This window comes from Amia ocellicauda, chromosome 17 (assembly GCF_036373705.1).
Source record: "Amia ocellicauda isolate fAmiCal2 chromosome 17, fAmiCal2.hap1, whole genome shotgun sequence".
In the NCBI taxonomy this organism is placed as follows: domain Eukaryota; kingdom Metazoa; phylum Chordata; class Actinopteri; order Amiiformes; family Amiidae; genus Amia; species Amia ocellicauda.
The window spans coordinates 6,911,367-6,933,553 of NC_089866.1; the positions used below are offsets into that span (position 1 = coordinate 6,911,367).

General features: G+C 40.6%; 1 protein-coding gene across 1 annotated transcript; it reads left to right on the forward strand.

Moving 5' to 3' along the window:
- Nucleotides 1-871: 871 nt before the first annotated feature.
- carhsp1 (calcium regulated heat stable protein 1) lies at nucleotides 872-22,118 on the forward strand. The gene is made up of 5 exons (XM_066688877.1): nucleotides 872-1,089; nucleotides 13,847-13,896; nucleotides 17,117-17,340; nucleotides 18,905-19,027; nucleotides 20,649-22,118. The coding sequence occupies exons 3-5, from the start codon at nucleotides 17,165-17,167 to the stop codon at nucleotides 20,809-20,811; spliced, it is 462 nt and encodes a 153-aa protein (XP_066544974.1). The 5' UTR covers nucleotides 872-1,089; nucleotides 13,847-13,896; nucleotides 17,117-17,164; the 3' UTR covers nucleotides 20,812-22,118.
- Nucleotides 22,119-22,187: the final 69 nt, after the last annotated feature.

Sequence of the window (22,187 nt, forward strand, 5' to 3'; positions counted from 1 at the left end):
TAGAGTGTGTGAAACTGGGAGTTTTTATTTTGCAACACACAATGTAAAGCCTGGAATGAATCCCTAGATGTATAAGAAGGTACATAAGGTTTTATAGATTGATAGTCACAACATGTATGATTAATCACACTTATGTCAGGAATGGCTGTATCTACTTAGTTTGCCATTGTTTTTATTAAAATTAAAATTTGAAAATCCAATGCTAAAATCACTTATTCTAAAGTTTTTTTTTTTAATAAACAAGTATTTTTTTTGTACTTTCCAAGGTTACATAGTCTGCTGCCAGCTGCTTGAACAATGGGCTCTTGACATAACTTCCCTCTAATTGCGCTGTAATTTATCAGTTTGTTTGTATTTTGTATCTTATTTTAAAGTCACGGGAACATTAAAATAAATACATGAGCAGTGTTAAATGCTTATTTAGATCGAGGTGCCTTATTAATGCCGGTAATATTAGGAAAGTTAAGATTTGCATTTTAAGCACAGGTTGCTTCTGTGTACCGCAGATGTCCGCAGTTCTGCGTGGGTCTGCGCTGCTCCGCCAATAGGATCGCTGGAACTTTGCAGATCTGCGCAAGAAGAACGCCACCATAAATCTTTAAAATTGCAGCCTCTTTGAATTAATTGCGCAAAGATGTTCCAGCAATGCATCGATTATCAAGTGCTATTCAGGGAACAGTCGGCCGCTCCTCTGCCCGAGATTGTTTTCATTTGGTTACCATTAACCTAGAGATCAAGAAAGTTTCTTAACCCCCCCAAAGTATACAACCAGTCCGCCTAGTTATTTTCGCTGCACCCCCGCTATTCGCAGACGTACGGTAGCCTCCCGTTCATGGCGTCCCATTTGCGCATGTGCGCCACGCCCCCTCGATAGCGCTGGCTATCCGAGCACCACGTTGACTGTCGGGCGAGACTGGGAGCGACTTCTATCTGCTCTGGTGCGCAACTGCAGCCGCATCCTTCCCACTAAACTTCAGACTCAACACTGCGTGCATGGGAGAGCAACAGCACTTGAATCGCATTTGCTCCACACAACCAAAACAGAAAAGCATCTACTTCTTGCCACCTTCCTGCAAAGTTGCCCAGAAGGTAAGAGATGCTGCTGCTGGACTCGTAGGGATGAATAAATCCAGTCTTTACAGAGCTGTCCGCCCCCAGACCCGCTGGACGTGTATTTTTATTTATTTCTTAAAGAGCTTAATGATTTCTTTGTCAAGCTATTATTCTTACCAGTAGTAACTTTTAACTCGTAGAATATAGGCTAATGACTTGTTTTAGTCTATTGGGGTATTCTAATATTTAATTGTTGTAAATATAAATGAAAATTAGCTATAAATGTCAACAGTTGTAGCAGTTACAGATTTCAATGTGATTGCTACAGGTCCCTTATGCTACAGAAATGTTTTAGATCATTTGTTGAGCGGGATAATGCATTGCAGTCAATTGCAACAAGTTGCTGCTTTAAACTGACTTTAAAGAACAAAGTTTATATTATATAATATGTATAGATATATAATATATATGACAGTTTTAATGAAACCTTCAAAAACATGTTTTCATTGTAACAATATGAAAGTATCACGCTGGCTGAAGGGATACAATTGCATGGACTTTTCTACCACACGGAAATGGCATGCAAGGAAAAAAACATGTATTATCATTCGATTTTGTTCTCGGATTAAATTGATTCGCTTGTGGGTTTTGATAGCTAGTGGTGCTCATCATGGTTTATTATAATATACCTTGCAAGTTTAACATCTGTACACGTCCGAGGAAGCTAGTCATCTGAATGTGAGATTTCGCTATTTATCCGAGTGATCACAGAAACAAGGTAGTTTGAAGATCCAGTGACCATCTTTGAGGGACGTGGCCGCAGTTGCCGGGTGGGGGGTGAGGTCCGAGCGGGGGGCCGGGGGGGACTTACGAAAACATCCCAGTCGGGCGCTGTGCCAGAGCCGTCATTGCATAGAAACCCAACACGGGCCTTGTGCTGCCAACTGAAACCAAGATCAAATTAAGTGCAGCAGCCTCCTTCCTCCTGCACTCACGTCTCCCCCATGGAAGCTCTGCTGGGTACAAGCAAATCAATGTTGGGAGACTTTTTTTTTAGTCACTAAAATGTCTGTATTTGCCCATATATAGTTGCGAGTGTACAATGTACTGAGTAATAATAAGCTAAACTTGAAAATTACATGGTCTTTTTTTCTGCACTGCTATTTTAAATCTGGCATTGGATATTTCACCCAGTACAATACTGTAGATGTGTGTTTTGCAACCTGCTGAAGGACTAGACTGAGCTGTGCAAAAAGACTGCAGTTTTGTTTTCTCCAGGTTATTTATGTATTTTATTCTGTAAGTCCTTTGATACTTGGGTGTTCAGCCGGACCGAAGCTTTAGACTTCAAGTAAGTACAGCAGCTGCTCATGTGAAGTAAATCCATCTTTGGTACGAGTTCCATTTAGAGTTGTTTCTTAGAAAAGTTCCAGTTCTTTTAATACCGAACCCTTCCATCGTCCTCCTGGTGTTTGTGATGCTGCTGCAGAGTCCAGCCAGGGGCCACAAAATAACCAGTGGACCTGATTTCATGGGACTGTTACCATAGTGACGCTTGTGCTGATGCTGTGGGATGCCACGGGCTGAACGAGTTTCACAGCATGTCTGTCCTCTTCCAAATGACATATGGTTGTTTTGTTTGCTCTCCAGCCTTGCTACCCAAATCTCTCGTTTGAAGCTGATTCTTTTAACGAAGTTCAGTCTCCATGTTTTGATTGAAAGCCAAACTGGAGGGTAAAAGCCACAATGATGGCGATATTTCAGCTGGTACAAATAATCAACCTTCCTTTAAAAACACCTGGAACCTGCTGTATTGTCTGTCAGCACAGAAACTAAAGTAGTCATTAATTTCTTTCATTATCACTTAATTTAGCACTGGAATAGATAAACCCGGATAAACTAGATAAACTTTGTGACTGTACTGTCTTCTGTAATGAAACGTATTCAGTAGAAAATGTTGCATTATCCTTGCTGTTGAGCAAGTTTAATGTAGGTTCCATTATACTGCTCTGTTTTTTTAAGACCTAGGATCACGGTCAATTTGTCATTTTTATGCTTTCCTGCCTCCCTCCTCCTTTTTATGATGTTATTCAGAGTCTTGTGTGTAATGCATTTTTATCATTTTCATGACCAAATGCCCATTGTTAAAGGACATTGTTTGAGATCACTTTGCTGCAAGTTGTCATTGATAATAGATTTGGCAGATTGAACTAATATAGGAGTTCATTATTACTGTCAAGGGCAGTTTGCCCTGGCGCATTAGTCAAACAGATGTTTGGGTTGTGAAACGCATTGGAGTGGTCTGTTTGGGAATGCTAGGCCTGTAGCGTATGGCGCCCTTCCAGCATGAACTGTAAGAAGAATTTAACAATATTTTGGCAGGGGCATAGCCATATATTTGCAGCCAGCTGGCTTTAGCTGTACTTGCAAATGAGTGGTGCATTCTGGGATGGTATTCAGAGGTAAATTGAAGTTGACATTGAGTGGTCAGAATGAAAGGAATTTTTGAGGTTGCTTACCGTTTACATTACTGAAGATTTCCATATGGCTTCAGTCAGTCTGGTTTGCTACAAATTTGGTTACATCTTAAGTTTGGTTCTCTGTTAAACTGTGGCTGGGATTAAATCAAAACTTTGACCCTCCCGCTAATAGAAAACTACAGAACTGTACTCAGTTGCGGCTTCATTTTCAGTAAGATGACACTTTCTTCTAATCATGAATGTAACCGCCATGATGTACAGGTTTGTAGTTTCCTATTAGCGGGTGGGTCAAAGTTTTGATTGAATCCGGCCCTAAATCAGAATGTGAAGTTGTACAAAATTGAAAAACGTACAAATTGAAACATCCTTAAGGAGTTATGGGGCCGGAAGTAATTAGATGCATAGAATATTCCATCCCAATATTTAAGCAGACACAAGAGATCTTGTACAAACCACTTAATTGAACAGGTAAATGGATGACTTATTGTTATTGTTTGGCATCCAGGTCATTCCTGCCTGTCTCCAGGTGTGATGATCCATGTCCTGCACATATCCTCCTCTTTGTCACTGGACATACGGTTCAAACAGCCATAGAAATAGTCCCAGAAGAATGCCTTTCACAGTGGTGTTTAATTAGAGTATTCACACTCACTGGAGTCTCTCTTCTTTGCTGCTTTCTTCAAATGTTAGGCCTGAAGGCAGTGTGTTCATTTATAAAAGAGAAGTGTACAGTTCTTATTAGCATAAGGCCCCCTGGTGCCCACATACTTTTTATGATGGCAGAAGGTCAAAAATGTTGCTTGTATTCTCTGTGGTTTTATTTTATTTTTACATCTCTTTGAACCTGGATATTTTGCTGTATATGCCTAGGGCTGAACAAAAACTGGCTTAACTTGATTCTACAACAGTAGCACACGATACTGCACCCTCTTTGCGTTTGTTTGCTTATGGAAATGTTGTCCCCCTGAAGCTACTCATGTTATTGGGTGTAAGTGTGTGTGTGTGTGTGGAGGAGGACAATGTCAGTTCCTTTGCATAATCATTTTCTCTTGTTGATTACAAATTAGGGCAGTGTTTCTAAACAAAAATATAAATACAAGTGTTGTTTGTAAGCAGGGTTGCTTGTAGCAGTGGTGTAAATGTCACACTTAATGGGGCCTGTGAGAAGAAAAGATAATGTGCTTAAAAGTAAAACTGAAAGCAGCCAAGCGTCTGAAAGTTCAAATGATTGGAGTTCAAAGTTTCAGTGTGATGTAGACCTGGGAGTGCTTTCTAGAGAGTGCAAGATTTGTCGGAGAGTTCACAGAAAAGAGGAATATGTGTGAGCAAATGGAAAATGGAGATCATTTATTATTTTTGTCTAGTGGAGAAATATCAGCTTCCAATAGACAGCACAGAAAAAGGCTTATCTACTCTTAGTTTCAGGTTTCAGAAGATAAAGGCATTATGTTGCATTCTGACCACAGTTTGCCCAGATTTTCGGGACCAGAATGGCATGTGTACAAACGGTAAACTGAATAATGTCAGGAGTCATCTGCTTGGGACCTCTCCTGTCCTCGGTTTCTGGAGGAGACTGCAGTGTGAGCTGTTCTGTGGGAGGATGGAGAACATTGCTGTGGGTGAAGCATCTGCATGTTTTTTTGGAGTTGTTGCTTGGAAATGTTTCTGCTTGAACCTCAGTGACCGAGCACTTCAGCTGAGGCGTTTCACAACAGGGCATGTTTACAAGAAAGGAAATATATGTTCACATTATCGACCTCTCTGCATACATGGCTTAGTTTAAGGAGCTGTTAAACATAGCCAAGTTGAAAACTCTGTACCCTGTTTTTCAGGTATACTGTCTCCCTCTACCAGAGGACTGAATATAATAATTGCGTGATATTAGTTTAATATCACTTTTTAATCACCTTGTATATTTGCTACTCGGTTCTGTCTGTGAAGTGAGGAATAGGGCCTTGCCTGGGAAACTAGCTGTGTGCCTCCTTCAGGGACCAGTGCATATCTTTATTGAAATAATTACGACTAGATCCTGCAACAGTAATAAGACTAACCACAGGAAATTACTATTAGTTTTCTCTCTGTGTGGCAGCTTGCAGTGTTGAAATTAAATTTAATATCGTGCCAGGCGAGTGGCTTGTATGAAGTCAGTGTTTATTAAAAAACAAAAAATATGATTACGGGCAGTCTTCAAACAGCCCAGAGAAAGAAAAATGTAACATAAATATTCAGTTTGAAGCTATTTCTATTGTTTTTTCAGTCCGAGCTACTGTGTCAGCTTTCCATTTGCAGCTTCTTTGGATGCCCTCTTTCAAGATGAATACTAACCTTTCAGGACAGGAAATATTTGGATGTTTCAGCCTGTTTTCTTTGAAGAACGGCAGGAAAGCTTTGTGTAGCAACTTTCCTCTGAATAAAAAGCACTGAATCAGCCATATCAGTTTTGTTTTCTGAATTTCTAGAACAGTGCTGGCATTTACCCCTAAACATGATTAAGCTTAATCTATATAATTTCACGAGGAACTCGCTTTATCATTGTTCATCACAATTCCCTTTCCCTTATAAATATTTAACCTGTTTAAAGGTCATGCACAATTTGTCTGCAGTATGTTACATCCAATGAAGGAGAACAAATTATCTCTTTATGAGCCGCTGACAGGACCAGTGTAAGGGTCTGCTTCCTTATTCATGGTTCAAGGCATTACACAACATCCCTGACATTGGTGACCTTCATGTAGAACAAAAATATCTTACTGACCTTGAGTTTTGATGTAAATGGATTGTAACTGCAGTGCCTTAATTATTTCTCTAGGTGGATTTGTGCTATCAGAAATCTGAGATCCATTCAAAGAGATTTTTAATTCCAAGTTTCTGGTCTTGCTAATCTGAGTCCCAGAGGCATTGAAGTGTGAATGCAGAGTGTATTGATGCAGTTGCTCAGCTGGTGAGGTATCAATAATAGAAATGGGGGGGACCCGGCTGAGCTTTGAACCTGAAGCCTGGGTCTTTGAACTTCTTTCCTCCCTGGATGCAGCTACCTTTTATACAGGCCTAACGTGCTCCATGTAATCTGTTAATTGTATTACACATGGAGTTCCCATTGAAATGGAAATGTTCATTGATGACAACCTCTTGCAGCTAAGTGACAGCAGTTGCTTTGCATCAGAAAGGAGGGGTGTCATTTTTGTTCAGTAGGCTGACTACACCCGAGTTTCCTGGCATCCTTTTACCTTGGCCATTTCTGATCCGGATCAAGCGCATCCGTAGCATTTGATCCTGGCTGTGTAAACGCTCGACTGACTCAAGTCCCAGCATGCACTGCGGCGGTGTTTGTTTTAGAGGCAGGTGGCAGATAAACACCTGCGCATCAGTGGAGCAGATAAGAGAACACCTCCCCACTTCCCTTATTATAATATTGTTAAAATGAACAGTACATGCTTGTTATTGTATATAAGCAAAAAATATATAATTTTTATTTTATTTCAAATGCTTCGGTTGTGAAAAATATGCAAATGTTTTACTTGTTAGAATAATTAGTCTCAGTGCAGTGTAGCCACGACACCACTGATCCAGATCAAATGTACCGATGCATTTGATCCGGCTCAGAAATGGCAGTGTAAAAGCACCTAGTGTTATTATCTTGAAGTACGCATTCTATCGTATCCCTGTTCGCCTCTGTGCTATGTGTTGATGAAATAGCTGGGAGGCTGGAGGAGTAAGGGCCATCTCACGAACAGTCGTCGGACCCCTGCTGGCAGAGTGATGGCTCCTGTTGGGAACCTCCAAAAGTAACAAGTACGTTATATTTCTAGGACAGGAACTGTCAGTTCTTGCACGTTGAGACATGCCTGACATGGCATCCGAGAGCTCGCTGGCTGGTCTAAGTGAGTGTGGCACTGCTAGTGCCTGCAAGGCTGACCACAAAGCTCCTGTCAACGAGTAAGAAGCCACAGTTGTTTGCATAGTAAAATGTAGTTTGTGAAGATGTGCTAAGTAAAGATGTCCCTGTAATTATGCTATTCTGTCTTTTTCTTTAATTTTCATGCTTGATAGCTGTTTTTCAAAGCTGTTCCTTGCATATTTGAACTTGTGTAGCTAATAACACACCTGTGATATGAATGTTTAGCCTACATTTTCTTTCTGCCTGATTGATATAGTCAGTCTTGTAGAAGATGTGGGGATGGAGTTTGTGCTGTTTAATCTAAATAGCATACTTTAATTCTGTGTGTGTGTACAGTAAACAATATTACGTGTCCTGGATGGGCTGAATGACATAGATTAAAAGATTTTTACAGTCTTGACATTTACCTTTCATAATGATTATGGGCAGAGAAGATTAACTATAAGCAAGAGGAGACTCTACCCCTACACAACAGTGCTTAAAGGATTTAAAGCATTTGCTTAGAGAAGGTCTTTTAAAAGTTTTCTCTCACTGTGCTTTGGCAGAAGGTAAATATGATAAAATCATAGCTCATTGTTGTAATTGGCCCTTATTTCCTGAATTAAACGGTTGTTGTAATGCCCTCTGCGTTCGTTAGCATTAGAGCACTCTACACAGCTGTGAAAAACACATCAAACATTACAAGAAGGGGAATCCTGTCGGTGCAGATTTGAATACCAAATCCGTTTTATGCGGAAAGCTTGATACAGTTCATATGTGGTCTACCATAATAAGACCTAGCATTTGAATTTTTTTAATTAAATCTATCTCCCATCTTGATTTTTTTTTTCTTCTCTCCTTACTCTCTCTCTCTCTCTCTCTGGTCTTGGAACAGTACTGGTCCACTTTTAGACAACATAGACGTCCTATGTTTTGTGCATAAGCCTTGCTAGGCAGAAAAGCTGATTGAAAACTGAAATGCAGTTCAAGGACAGACAGCCAGTCAAGGGGAGTTTTTGTTTTCTTCTTTCTGAATTCAGTGGCGGAATATTTTGATGGCACGATATGTTCACTGGAGAGTCCCCAGCAGCCGTGATTAATGTTTCAGGTTGCCAGTGTGGTATAAGACTGGGTGTAATTGGAGATTTATTGCACGACTCGGGGGGGGGTGTACTACAGTCTCTGAAGATAAGGGCCCCTGTGCGGAGGAAGAAGAAACAATCTGCACTTTAGTGTCTGAACCAGACAGACGTGGAACCACAAAGGCACTGGACGTGATATATGTAGTATGCTTTTTAATCTGCTTTTGAAGGTTGTATATTTCAAACAAGGGACAATGTGCATTCTTACCCAGTCATTGCTATTTTTCAATCACCATTTATTTTTTCCTGAGTGACCAGAGTTCGATGCTGCAGTGAATGATGTTTGTTAGATTATGTTCAGCTTGCATCAGTATTTATTACCTGAATGACCGTGTGTTTTACCAGGAGTGACATCACAGCCCTTTTCCAGTATTCCTTTCGCTGCTCTCTCATCATCCACATGAAAGATCAATCTTTTTCTTAATTAATTTCTTAAATAACAAGGTGTTATTTGCATATTCAACCTGCAACCTGTCAAAATCTTGATTAGCTCATAAAAATAGAATTGTAATTTGTGTTTTTTTTGGTCTCCCACTATATTAAAAGCTGAGTTGTGTCCTAGTTGTGATCATCTGAAATCATTTGATAAGTATGCCCTTAACTAAAGTGTTGAGAGAGAAAAAATAATAATAATAATGCAAGAGTGATCTACGTTTTTTTTGGTAATAAAATACTTTTGCTAATGGCCACTTACCTTACCTTTTGGAAGAAGAAAAGGTTTCTGAGTTTTTCTTGGCTAAAAGCTCACTTTACTTCCAAACTGCAAGTTATTTAAAAGAACAGGTGCAGAATGCATTAAAAGGCATTAGGCCGACATGTTATCTGCAGAGACTCCAGATATTGTCGAAGAACTGCACAGAAACATTGCAACCCAGGATGGAAACAATGAGCACTAATTAAATCTTACAGGAACCCACACACTGCCTGTAATTAACTGTTATTATATTGATAATGGAGCACTGAAGCTTTTCAGTAGTGTTGTACAAATCCTCTTGCATTAAAGTATGACATGGTGATGGCTTATGTTAAACAACTGGTTCATTGTGCTATTTGCTATTGTAGATCAGAGCTACCACACTGTTCACTCTGAGGCTATTTTTAATATGTGCTTTAAAACAAAGACCGTTGCATATTTTCTGTTAATATATCTGGCAAACTAGCCTTCAGATGGTTTTGGTCAACTATTGTCTTGGATGTATTGCTGATTTAGAATGGATGGAGCTGTTAGTGAGAGACTAAAGCATAGGACTGAGGTAGTTTCGACCAGCCTGAAGGTTCACGGCACCTTTGAAAACTGCTATCAGTGTGGGAGTTTCCATTCAAGAGTAAGCAGTGCTTACACAGAATCGCTTGAGTACACTTCACTGAGGCCAGGAGTGGGGGAAAATGGAAAAACAAGAATTGGGTCAAGTCAAATTAAAACTGAAGCAATAATGTTAACGCAGAATTACACTAGATTCTGCTTGACCAAAGATAGGGTACTGATTATAATGGAGAGCAAACATTGATGGCGTACCAGATGGATATATTTGTACTCCGGCACCTCAGTGCCCTGCCGTTGGGTTTGTTTTAATCTTTACTGCAGAAAAACAGGAAGGGAGTTCCGTAGGCTTCCTGCTACAGGCTTAAAGCACTTACGTGCATGGTAATGGGGTTTCCTTTCTCCTAAGTCAATGTCACCACAGAAACATTCCTGTTCTCTACAGGAAAGGACAGGGCAATCAATTCAACCAGACACCACACAAGATAATGCCTCCATTTCAAACCAAGACTTTGTAAAGCACAATCCAAGGAATACAATATTAATTTATTCCTCAACTCTCAACCCAGAGTGGCTTTACCCAGTATAACCTTTAACAGCAACTGAGACTATAGCTTGGATTGGATATTGGAGTTGAATTATAATGATAACATAATTAAATTGTATGGCAATACAGTTCTACAAAGTGTATATATTTTTCATCTTGAATACTTTAAGTAGAAATTCACACCTGGATTCTCTGCCTAACCTCTATCGTGGGATAAACTGCCGTGTAGCAAAACATGATCTTAGTATTATGATTATATTCTAATTGATTCTTACTTAGTGAGTTAAATTGGTCAATGTTTTTCCCTCTGTAATAAGTCCCAACCTTTATAGAAGATTGCACTGAACGTGTTCCCGAATGACCCTGTTGTTTTAGCTGTGTGTATTTTGAGCTGCAGTGCTTGAACTGTGGTTTGAAGGTGACAGGCTTTGGAAAATCCCATCCCCCAAAGCCTGCTGAACTCGCCCTGTAGGGAAAACTGCTGGGTGGGGACGTCTACAACGGGACCTGGGACCTGACTGGACATGATATCTTGCCAGTACAATTTTAGTTAAAATGTTTGCTTGCAGAGAGCTTGAAGACCTGAGATCAAGATGCTTATATAAAGTAAGTAAGGCATCTGTGAAAGTCCGGGTGACTCAAAATGCTCATTACTTGTTGAAAAGGGCACCCTTTAAATTCTGTCACCACATCCGGCCTAGTTCTGAGGCCTGTGGATTAGCTTTTTACATGTAATAAACCTCTAACCCATCTCTCGTTACAAAAACGTATATTAAGAGAGTCCTTCGAAAGATAATGAGATTGAAGAAAAAACGTATATTAAAAATAAATAAAGGCCATTCACACATAGTATTTATATTTTCATATTATTATTATTTCCATTTCATATTCAGTTATCTAGTAGTCATGTCCTGGTCAGAAAAGCATTACACTTCACTTCCTGCTGGCCTCCAGTTCATATGACGAATGTTCCAGAGAGCTGAAGGAATCATTGTTCTCCGGCTCCATCTTCCCGAGCCTTTGTCACTGAGCTCTCGCAATCAATAAAGAAGAGCAATCCTGGTTCTCGGGCCTTTGAAGTACTGTACAACGTGTTCTCTTTTACTCTGGAAAAGATGAGTTACAGGGTGATCATGTTGCCAATGGTTGTGCTAACCCTATTTTGTGGGACACACTGTTTTTTCCTCTTGATTTTTTTAAATGTAATTCCCTACCTCCCTCTTCCTTTTAAAAAAAAAAGTTTGCATTGATCTTTTTAGAACTCTGATTCTTTCTTCATTCACCATTGTTGAGCTTAACAACCATGGTCAAGCACAAATCGATAGCTCCAAGCTGACACTAACATAGTGGTTCTTTTTTTCATTCAGTTTTTTTATTGAATACAAAAACAGGAATGAGACTTAAAGCCTTGAAGCACAATAACTTTTGGTAGTAATCCCCACTGGCAGATTATAGTAATTTCTCTCTGAAAATCGCCTCATTAAGATGTTACCGAACGATTAGATCCATTAATAAAAGCCAGGTCTAATTACAGTTAATTGAATTTGCTAAAGAAATTAGCCTTTGCCTTACTGGAATTGTAGTTGGAGGCTTGGGAATAACTGCAGGCATTGACAAATGTTTTTAAAATGTCATAATTGTGGTGAATTAATATACTGATTTAAATATTACTAATAGATATTTACAGTCTATTTTCTGCAACTACTGCTACATTATTGTGCAAATCAGGACGTGGGAAACTAGAAGTCTGCTTCCCCCCCCCTCTTGTATTTTTGTAATCAAGGTTAAAGTTGAATAGCCATTAATGTTATATAACCATATTTAAATAGTTTCTAAGAAGCTTTAGAATGGGTTATTAATAATAATTTACAGTTCCTATGTGAAATAATAAATACAAAAGACAAAAACAGAGTAGATTTCCACCGCACAGGCAAAATGTTCCAGGCTGTGATTTGTTGAGTGTTTTTCGACAGTCAGCAGTGCCTTACACATGTGACGACAATGGATTTTGCTGTGGTTCAGTCTTCACTTGGGAATGTCCTTCGTCAGCAGTTGTGGTTTTTGCTTGTGGAGCCCCTGTTCAATCAGAGAACCGGTGTGAATTGTACCACAGCATGTTTAGGTGTCTGCCTGCAAAATCCAATTAAATTGTACTGAAGTATTATATTTCAACTTCCTGGCATTGGAATGACTCACCGGACGACGAGGGCTAATTTAAAACAATCCCTTTTCACGTCTCAGTATTCCAGTCTAGTTAAAATGGACTTGCTGTGATTTTTACTGCACACTGGATTGTCTGCTGTCATCTTGGTGTGCTGCTGCTGTTTTGTGTGTTGTGCTATGGGATACTGGTGCATTGCAGCAAAAGCAGAATGAACTGTGCAAGCGCAGTAGCCTACATTAAAATCTCATTTGTGCTCGGTGACCTCTTAAATGTCTCTCTTTTCGACAGGATTTATTTTTTTACTTCTTATTGTACATGTATTTTGTTATCTATTAATTTTTCTTAAAATATTTTCTCAAATTTTGAGAGATTGTGCTTGTATGTGAAAGACTGCGAATGGGGGAATCACATGCTGTTGTTTTCAACATGCAACGCCTCTGCCACTCACTCTCCTGTCATGTTTTTGGCTGTAAAACCGAGTGTTGTCCCCCAATCAATGGTTGTCCTCATCAAAGATGGTTGTAGGGCTTGGTGAGCCAAGAAAATCCAGGCTGCTTGCCAAATTATAAACATTACAGGTGTTTACAGCGTGTTAAACCTGTGCTCTCGGTGCTTGACCTTTTGAGAGAAAGCTACTATACTGGAACGCTTTCAACACGCATCGCCGCTATACTGTAACCATTCCCAGAAACTGTCACTTACTTGGAGTTTTTTTACGTTTCTTTAATTAAGCATTGTAGGTAAGAAGAATGTGGATTGATAGAGCAGTAAAAAATAACATGGGTGTTCAGTCAATAAATGTGGGGAAAACAACAACAAATTAATAAATAGTTGCTGGATGGTGACATTAGTGAGAAACGGCAGTGTGAAACATCAGTGCAATTCAAGCTACAAAATAATTTAATGTTTTTTTTTTTCTGGGTGGGCACCATGAATATTGAATGGATGCTTTGTTAGAAAACACTCCTCTGTGGAGGAGCAGCCAAAGATTTTCACCACCTTCACTTCTCAATGCAGGCCTCTGCTGCTGACAGAGGGCTCTGAAGGGACAGCGAGTTACTGAGATGAAGTGCACTTGTGAAGGCCTGCGTTTCCATAATGCGGTCCAGACGCTATTATTGCAAAGCCCACTGGGCAATGGACTGAGAGCCGTCACAACGCAGACTGAATGCAATGATCTAGCGATTAAATGATTTGTTTGTGTTATCAGGAACACAGGCTGTGTGGAAGGGAAAGGGAAATTGTTGCCAGGTTTTGCAGTGTGAGAACGAAGGGAAACGGGCAGTCCTGATATACTGACAGGGTCCATTTTATTTTCCCAGGTGACTTCTTGTCTCGGTGTCAGCGGCTCAAACAGGAGAGCAGGTCACAGGTACGTGCGCCATCTCGCCTAAAGTGCCAGATATTTAGTGGTATGTCTTCAGCGTTAGTTGTTGGTAAAACTAAATTGTACTAACACCAATATGGTAACCATTATTTAATTCTGTTATAATGGACAGTATTTATGTAAGACAATGAATCCTTCTGGGTTAAGGAAGGTTTAAAAATATTTAGCCCTATAACTTGTCTGTGTACAGGACCTGTTCCTTTATGTATCTTTTTTATTTTTATCATTTCAATTTCAGAGATTTAACTCATTAACATTCTTTCAAGTAGTTTTTTCAAAGGTTATCCACTTTCACTTACCAAGATATCAATTGTGATATAAACTAACCACAGCAAGTTTCTTTCTCTGTATAGACCATAGAAAGCAATTACTAATCTTTCCAAACCCAGCACCCCGTCTATGGTGCAAACTGCAAACTAGAGACAATGTCGCTAGAACTATCAATGCTCTGGATTGGATGATGATTTTATTTCATATAGAGGCACAATTAGCCATCTGAAAGGGAACTGATGTAATTACAAATGGTCTCCAGATGCCAATGAGCCTAGATAGAATAGTTTGCGTTTATTTTTTAATGTGTTTTATGTTCCTTCAATTAGTATTTGTTCTCTTTCTGCTCACACTAACGACCGAATTGCCAGCAACTGATTGAAATAATGTCTTCACTCATGAACAAGCGTGTGCGTATTGCAGTACAGAAGCATCAAAAGATGCAAATATCCATAGAAAGGGCCTCATTTATGTCTTTGAAATGGGACAAGAGCACGGCAGTAATTGGTTCAGTGACTTGGGAGGTTTGTTGGTCATGCTACACTAAACTGAAGAAAACTGGGGTGGGGTGCTCTCCTGCTTTTATTATTTGATTCACGCTTCGCAGGGCAGTAATTGAAGGGAACAGTGTAATCCCATTGTAGCTGGGGACCGGTAGTTACTCCCGTTGCCTTCAGTGGCACGTTTACTGATATCATAATTGGTTGCTGTGGGAAAGGACTCCAAGGAAGCTTTAGAGACTTAGGTAGGCAAACTCAGTTCTTAAATATAGAGTGTATCGAGGTCAGACCATCATTGAGGTAAAATGCTATGAGCAAGGCACCGCATGCCAGTGTCACAGATGGAAAAGCAGTAGAAGCGATTCCCCCGGTGGTGGTTTTGAGGTTCTTCTTGTACAGCCTGTTGCAGGTTTGGGGTCAATCACACAATTTCAGATCCAGTTCTCTCTTTATTCCAAGTCCAGTTATTTTTGCCATTGACATAATAGGCTCTGCTGGAATTGGAATTTCATTGAAAAAGGATTTGCAAACGGAAAGGGAATGGAAAATCTGGAACTGGAACTACCTATGGGAGAAAAGGGTTTTCCAAACATTCACAAGGCTCCTGATAGACTATACCAAGGCTCTGTTTGGACTGTTACACTTCAAGCTTGGACTTGCTTTTTAGATCATCAATTGAGAGGTTTCTGTGGAATCTGACACATTGTCACAGTCACAACTGTCACTGAATAAAAATAACAATAGTCACTGTGAAATAGGAAACATAAATGGGTATGTATATATATTTATATCTATATAGGGTTTGTGGCACAGCTTGTTTTCCTGCTGCACATTTAAGGGAGTAACTAACTGCCGTAAAACAGGGGAGAATTGTGCGCCATTCCAGGAAATTAAATCTCTTGGGAGCTATGTAATAAAGGCCATTTATCAAGGAGAATCGGTTCGAGAGAAATTACATTACACATCTCACTGTGTCAGCAGCACTGTACAATTGTAAATACATCATCTGATGCTAAAAGTATAAACACGATGGCTATAAAAATGTGCTTTTTTTTTACACACTACTATTTAAAATACAAAAATTCAAACATGCTGATTGAGAACACGAGTGTAGTATCGTGCAGAAAAAGCTCATGGATGTATGGTATATAACCAAGAGTTTGTAGGCATGAAGTGAAGAGATCATAGTGCAGAAAAGCAAACGCAGAGATAGAGAGAGGAGTAGGAAAGAACAATACAGATTTGGGCTCTGAATGGGGACTGATATGGAAAGAGTGAGGTTATGTTCTTATCTTTAAAACCTCCCGGATAACCTCTCTGTGACTGACTGGTATTCGCTGCTGTAGAAATAGTCTGTGCCCCCTTTTTTCTTCTTCTGTAGTGCAGTGCTGTGTTGTGTATGTGTGTGTTGATAATGCCAGGCTTTTTAGATGAGCCTTCCCAGCAGCGAAGGAGCCCATTAGAAGTGTTGCAGGCTCCAGAGGGTCGTTTGATCCCCAGTGGTTGACTGCTGTGGCTGGGCGGGGGGGCGGCTCTCCCTTCTCTACAGCCCCACAGCTGGGGCACAGTGAGCGGTCACAGGGCTAATCATTGAGCTGTAAATGGTTGTCTACAGGGAACCAGACACTAGGACTTGAAGGTAATTGGGCTGAAAGGAGGATTTTGTGAGTGTTATTTGATTACAAAGAAAAAATAAAATCCTGAGTCTGCCTTAAATTGGATACTGTGTAGCTTGTATCTGTTCAGAGTCTGGACTAAGATCCTGTATCTGGATATTGTTGTTTTTATTTAAGGCCAAGGTGAATGTAGTCAGAAACATGTCCAGCCTGCTTTGACGTCCTACGGCTATTTTTGCGTATGGAGTTTTTTTTTTTACCCTTGGAAGTGGGAGAATTAAGATGACATCTGTGAATGAACACTGTGTGAACACAAGTGTGAGTTGTGCTGGCACCACCGGGCATTCAAATCCAGTCCGAGCGATCTGACAGCGGCGCGGAGTATCTGCGAAGACCCAGGGATTCACGGCTTTCTCGCTGCCAGATTGTAGAAATATGTTGGAGCGATATGTGTTCACGCGAGGTTGCTATTTTATTATTACAAGAACATCTCAACCGTGAAAATGAATTAAAACTGTGTAAGATTTCAGGAGCTTCTCAGTTTCATGATTTAAAAGTCCTCTCTAACATGGCGTGAAACTGATGTTTGTGTAAAACGTTTGTTTGAAGCAATGTTCATTATGTATAGTTTCTCTAGAATCCTGATGATAGAAAGTAATTGTTGAAAGTTGAAGTTAGGGTAATGTAAACAGTTTAATTTTTTTTTTTTTTAGGCCTCTACTTTGACCATTTAATCTAACAGGGATAAGGGTTGCAGAGTCCTGACCTTTTCTTTGCTCTTATTCCTCTTGGTGCCCTAACCTTCCTGTCGGTCTACAGGTCCCTGTCCCACAGAGTCTGGTTGGGAGTGAAAGAGAGGACGCCACCATGTCCTCCGAGCTACCGTCTCCACTGCAGGCTCCCACATCCCCACAGTCGCCGGTCTCCCCCAGCTCACTGCGCCTGCCCGACTGTGGGCGACCCCGCGACCGCTCCCCCTCCCCCATGAGGGGCTACCTGGTCCCCAGCCCCCTGCCCACACGGCGCACCCGCACCTGCTCTGCGTGAGTAGCACACAAAAACAACACGGCACGGCACTCCCAAAGTCTTTACACCATTGCTAGGTCGACTAAAATTTAAGCGCCCAGACATCAAATTATAATGAATAATAATGATACCGTGTGTAATCTAAATGCAAATAAAATGTGTGTGTATCTATATGTATGTATGTGTATGTATGTGTATGTGTGTGTGTGTGTATGTATATATATACACTCACCTAAAGGATTATTAGGAACACCTGTTCAATTTCTCATTAATGCAATTATCTAACCAACCAATCACATGGCAGTTGCTTCAATGCATTTAGGGGTGTGGTCCTGGTCAAGACAATCTCCTGAACTCCAAACTGAATGTCTGAATGGCAAAGAAAGGTGATTTAAGCAATTTTGAGCGTGGCATGGTTGTTGGTGCCAGACGGGCCGGTCTGGGTATTTCACAATCTGCTCAGTTACTGGGATTTTCACGCACAACCATTTCTAGGGTTTACAAAGAATGGTGTGAAAAGGGAAAAACATCCAGTATGCGGCAGTCCTGTGGGCGAAAATGCCTTGTTGATGCTAGAGGTCAGAGGAGAATGGGCCGACTGATTCAAGCTGATGGAAGAGCAACTTTGACTGAAATAACCACTCGTTACAACCGAGGTATGCAGCAAAGCATTTGTGAAGCCACAACACGTACAACCTTGAGGCGGATGGGCTACAACAGCAGAAGACCCCACCGGGTACCACTCATCTCCACTACAAATAGGAAAAAGAGGCTACAATTTGCACAAGCTCACCAAAATTGGACAGTTGAAGACTGGAAAAATGTTGCCTGGTCTGATGAGTCTCGATTTCTGTTGAGACATTCAGATGGTAGAGTCAGAATTTGGCGTAAACAGAATGAGAACATGGATCCATCATGCCTTGTTACCACTGTGCAGGCTGGTGGTGGTGGTGTAATGGTGTGGGGGATGTTTTCTTGCCCAATTGGCACTAAGGGGCCTAAAGTGTGCCATCGTTTAAATGCCACGGCCTACCTGAGCATTGTTTCTGACCATGTCCATCCCTTTATGACCACCATGTACCCATCCTCTGATGGCTACTTCCAGCAGGATAATGCACCATGTCACAAAGGTCGAATCATTTCAAATTGGTTTCTTGAACATGACAATGAGTTCACTGTACTAAACTGGCCCCCACAGTCACCAGATCTCAACCCAATAGAGCATCTTTGGGATGTGGTGGAAAGGGAGCTTCGTGCCCTGGAAGTGCATCCCACAAATCTCCATCAACTGCAAGATGCTATCCTATCAATATGGGCCAACATTTCTAAAGAATGCTCTCAGCACCTTGTTGAATCAATGCCACGTAGAATTAAGGCAGTTCTGAAGGCGAAAGGGGGTCAAACACAGTATTAGTATGGTGTTCCTAATAATCCTTTAGGTGAGTGTATATATATATATATATATATATATATATATATATATATATATATATATATATATATAGTGTGTGTATATTTATATTTATTATACACATAAGGATGTACTGAAGGCATTCTTATGTCATGGTGCTGTTCCTGCAGGACGGCCCGTGCTGCTGAGGGACCCGTGTTCAGTGGCGTGTGCAAGTGCTTCTCTCGCTCCAAAGGCCATGGCTTCATCACCCCAGCAGACGGCGGCAACGACATATTCGTCCACATCTCTGAGTAAGTGGGCGGACAGGGAGCTCCGAGGTGCTGCCGCTGAAATGTGCTCTGAGTAACCCAAGGTGGAGATTCATCCTTGTCGTTTTCTTTTCTCAAACGTTGATTTTCGTTGATTTGCTACACATTATGGAGGTCGAGGTAGAGCAGGGACTGTCATCTGCTCTTCTGAATATTCTTCAATAGTTCCTCACAGAGTAGATAAAATGTGTTCTGAAGTGACATTACATTTTTCAGGTTGTATTCATAGACTGTACGACATTTACCCAGAACTGTCTGCTGTCAACTTCAAGAGTTAGGGCATACAAGGGCAGGACCGAGATCATTTTATAAGTCTGTAGCTGATACTGTTATTTTTGCGGACTGGACATTAACCTCTCGTAGACTCGTCCTTTTTTCTGTAAAGTGGCTTAAAAGTCACACGGCCTGTTAATTAAAGGAGGTTGTCTTGGAAACAAGTGCCTGCCACTTGTAATTCGTATGGATTTAGGGCACGGATTTAAGAGCTGTGTGTTCCTGCTGACTTGATCTCTACATCTGCTGGAGCGAGGGAGGCTCTCGGATGGATCCCAGAATGTAGCCTTTTAGATTTTGTTGCTTATTTAATCTTTTCCTTTCGACCTTTATTTACATTCACATGCTGTTCCACTACCTAAAGGGCACATTGCAAATGCACAACTGTGAAATACAAAGGGCTTGCCATTGTGGATAGGTTAGCAAATGGAGATCCTAGATGCTAAGCCTTAGGTGATGATGGGGGGGTGAAGCTTTTTTCATTTGGCAGTGCAGTAATTAATACAGTTGGGGAGAGAACAAAAAAACAGGCAGGGTTTAGAAAATCCACTGTGGGATGATATGCCCTCTTTCTGCGGCAAGGGTTGGCAGGAGTAGCCTTCCTCTGTGTGCAATGTGTGAATGACTCAATTACATCTCCTGTGTGGTCCAGAGCGTGGGGGCTTATGTCGGGCGCGGTGAGTCATTCAGACACACAGGAGGTGCGTGTATGTTGGGGGGGCTGAAGGACGAGGGCCATTGCACTCCAGCCGCTGGAACAATGCACAGAGGCGCCCACTGAGAGGTGTAAACCCCCGCTGGCGGCAGGGAGATGAGAGATTAAAGATGTTCCACTAGCGGAAGATATCTGGCTTTTTGTCTCTGTGTAACAATGCAATGCAAAAGATGTGAGGGGCTGAGCGCATCTGAATGGAGATCTGGAAGTGGGTGGCTCACATTTGAATCAGAGGTAACTGTAGTTACAAGGGAACAGTGACAACGAGCCCAGAGGCGTTCTAAGCACTATCCGGTTATTTAAAAGAGAATAATTTATATATTGTATATACACACACAACCTTGTTTTTTCCATCTAGTCTGTATTGTCTTAATTTAACTCATACAACTTCTTCAGAGTTTGGAAGCTTATATTAAGGTGGTGGAGAAAACAAATTTAATTATTAAAAATTAAATGACTTTGCAAAATTCAGACAAACTGAGAAATACTTACACAAGAGGTACATTGGTCTTAATTAATCAATTTAGGGAATAATTGTTATAGAGTTATTTATTTTTTTTGTACTGATTTAAAGTGTTCATCTTAAACCCCGTGCTCCGCCTCTCTTCTCCGCAGCATTGAAGGCGAGTATGTGCCCGTGGAAGGCGATGAGGTCACCTACAAGATCTGCTCCATCCCACCGAAGCTCGAGAAAGTCCAGGCGGTGGAGGTGACGATCACTCACCTCACTCCGGGGACCAAGCACGAGACGTGGTCAGGGACCGTGGTCAGCTACTAGAGAACCAGCCGGGTCACCCAGTCTGAAGCGCCGGCTTCATGAAGAAAATGGGGAAGAGCCTGTGGGGGGGCTCTAGCGGTTGCCTAAACATGGGTAAGTCACCCCCAGTCCTCCCCCAAGAAGATGCTGAGCTGCTTGTGATCTTATATATCATATTTTTCCTTTTCTGGATGTTGCATTAAATACATTTTATTTTTTAATGGAATAACAACCATCAAGATCTAAAAATAATAATAATAATACCATATATATATGAGAATTACATTTTTTGTTTTTGATTTTTCAACTATAAGTGCAGAAGCACCTTGTCCTGTGTGTGGTGTTTGAAAGACTGAAGCTATGGTCTCACCAAGAGTTTATTCAAAAGGTGCCTTCTAGGATCAAAACAAATACTCACAAGATACAAAAAAAGAGAATTTACTAAAAGCATATCCATACTTTTTCTTGTTTGACGTTGAGCTGTACTGTACAACAATGTTGATATTCCAGAAACTTGTTTTTAAGCTATTGAGAAACGTCTTTCCCCCCGACCTTTCCCGTTTGCCTGTCATGTAGTGGTTCTGTGAATAATTGTTTAAAATATCTGTAGGTTTGGGAACAGTACAGAATTCCTTTAGCTTTTCCTCCATTCCTCTCGGTTGCTTTCCACGCACAGCCATCAAAAGCTGGCTGTGGTATTTGAATAAGGAAGATGACAGCGCAGAAATTATCTGCAGTAAACTATATCTTTTAAACTCACTGCCATTTATCCTCAATGTACGGTCTTATCTGTCCGACCATAACATTTTTAATGTGTACACATGCAGAGAGAATTTTTATGAGGAGAACTCTGCCCTGTATTATGTCAGGAATACCATCTGTTCTATTTTACCTTCAAAATGTGAATATTGGAGGAGGGGGTGCTCAGATCTGTTTAAACCTCACAAGAAAGCCAATAAGTAAAAACAAAACACTTTTCTGATATTGTAAAGCATTTTCATTTTGTAGTGTAAACATCTACAGAGTAAAACTGATTTTTCCTAAAGCAGGATAAATATCCCTCCATTCTCAGTGCAACCGAGTGGGCAAGTGTTACTAACCAAATATCTGCTGACCAGCAAATATATCGGTAGATCTGCAGATTGTATTTGCATTTTGTATTTTTGTGAAATACTTGTTAAATCTGCTTAACTTTGTGGGAAAAGATTAATGATATATTGCCTTAATGTTTTTTTTCCTTTTTGTTCAAGCAGAGTTAATACTTTGCTATTTAAAATTTAAAAACTATGAATGCAGTGAATTTCAATAAAAACCAACATGCAAAGTGAGAGTTCTTTGTCTGCATCTGTATTCTTTGTGCTGCTGAATGTTAAATCCAGTTTAATACCCACGTATAT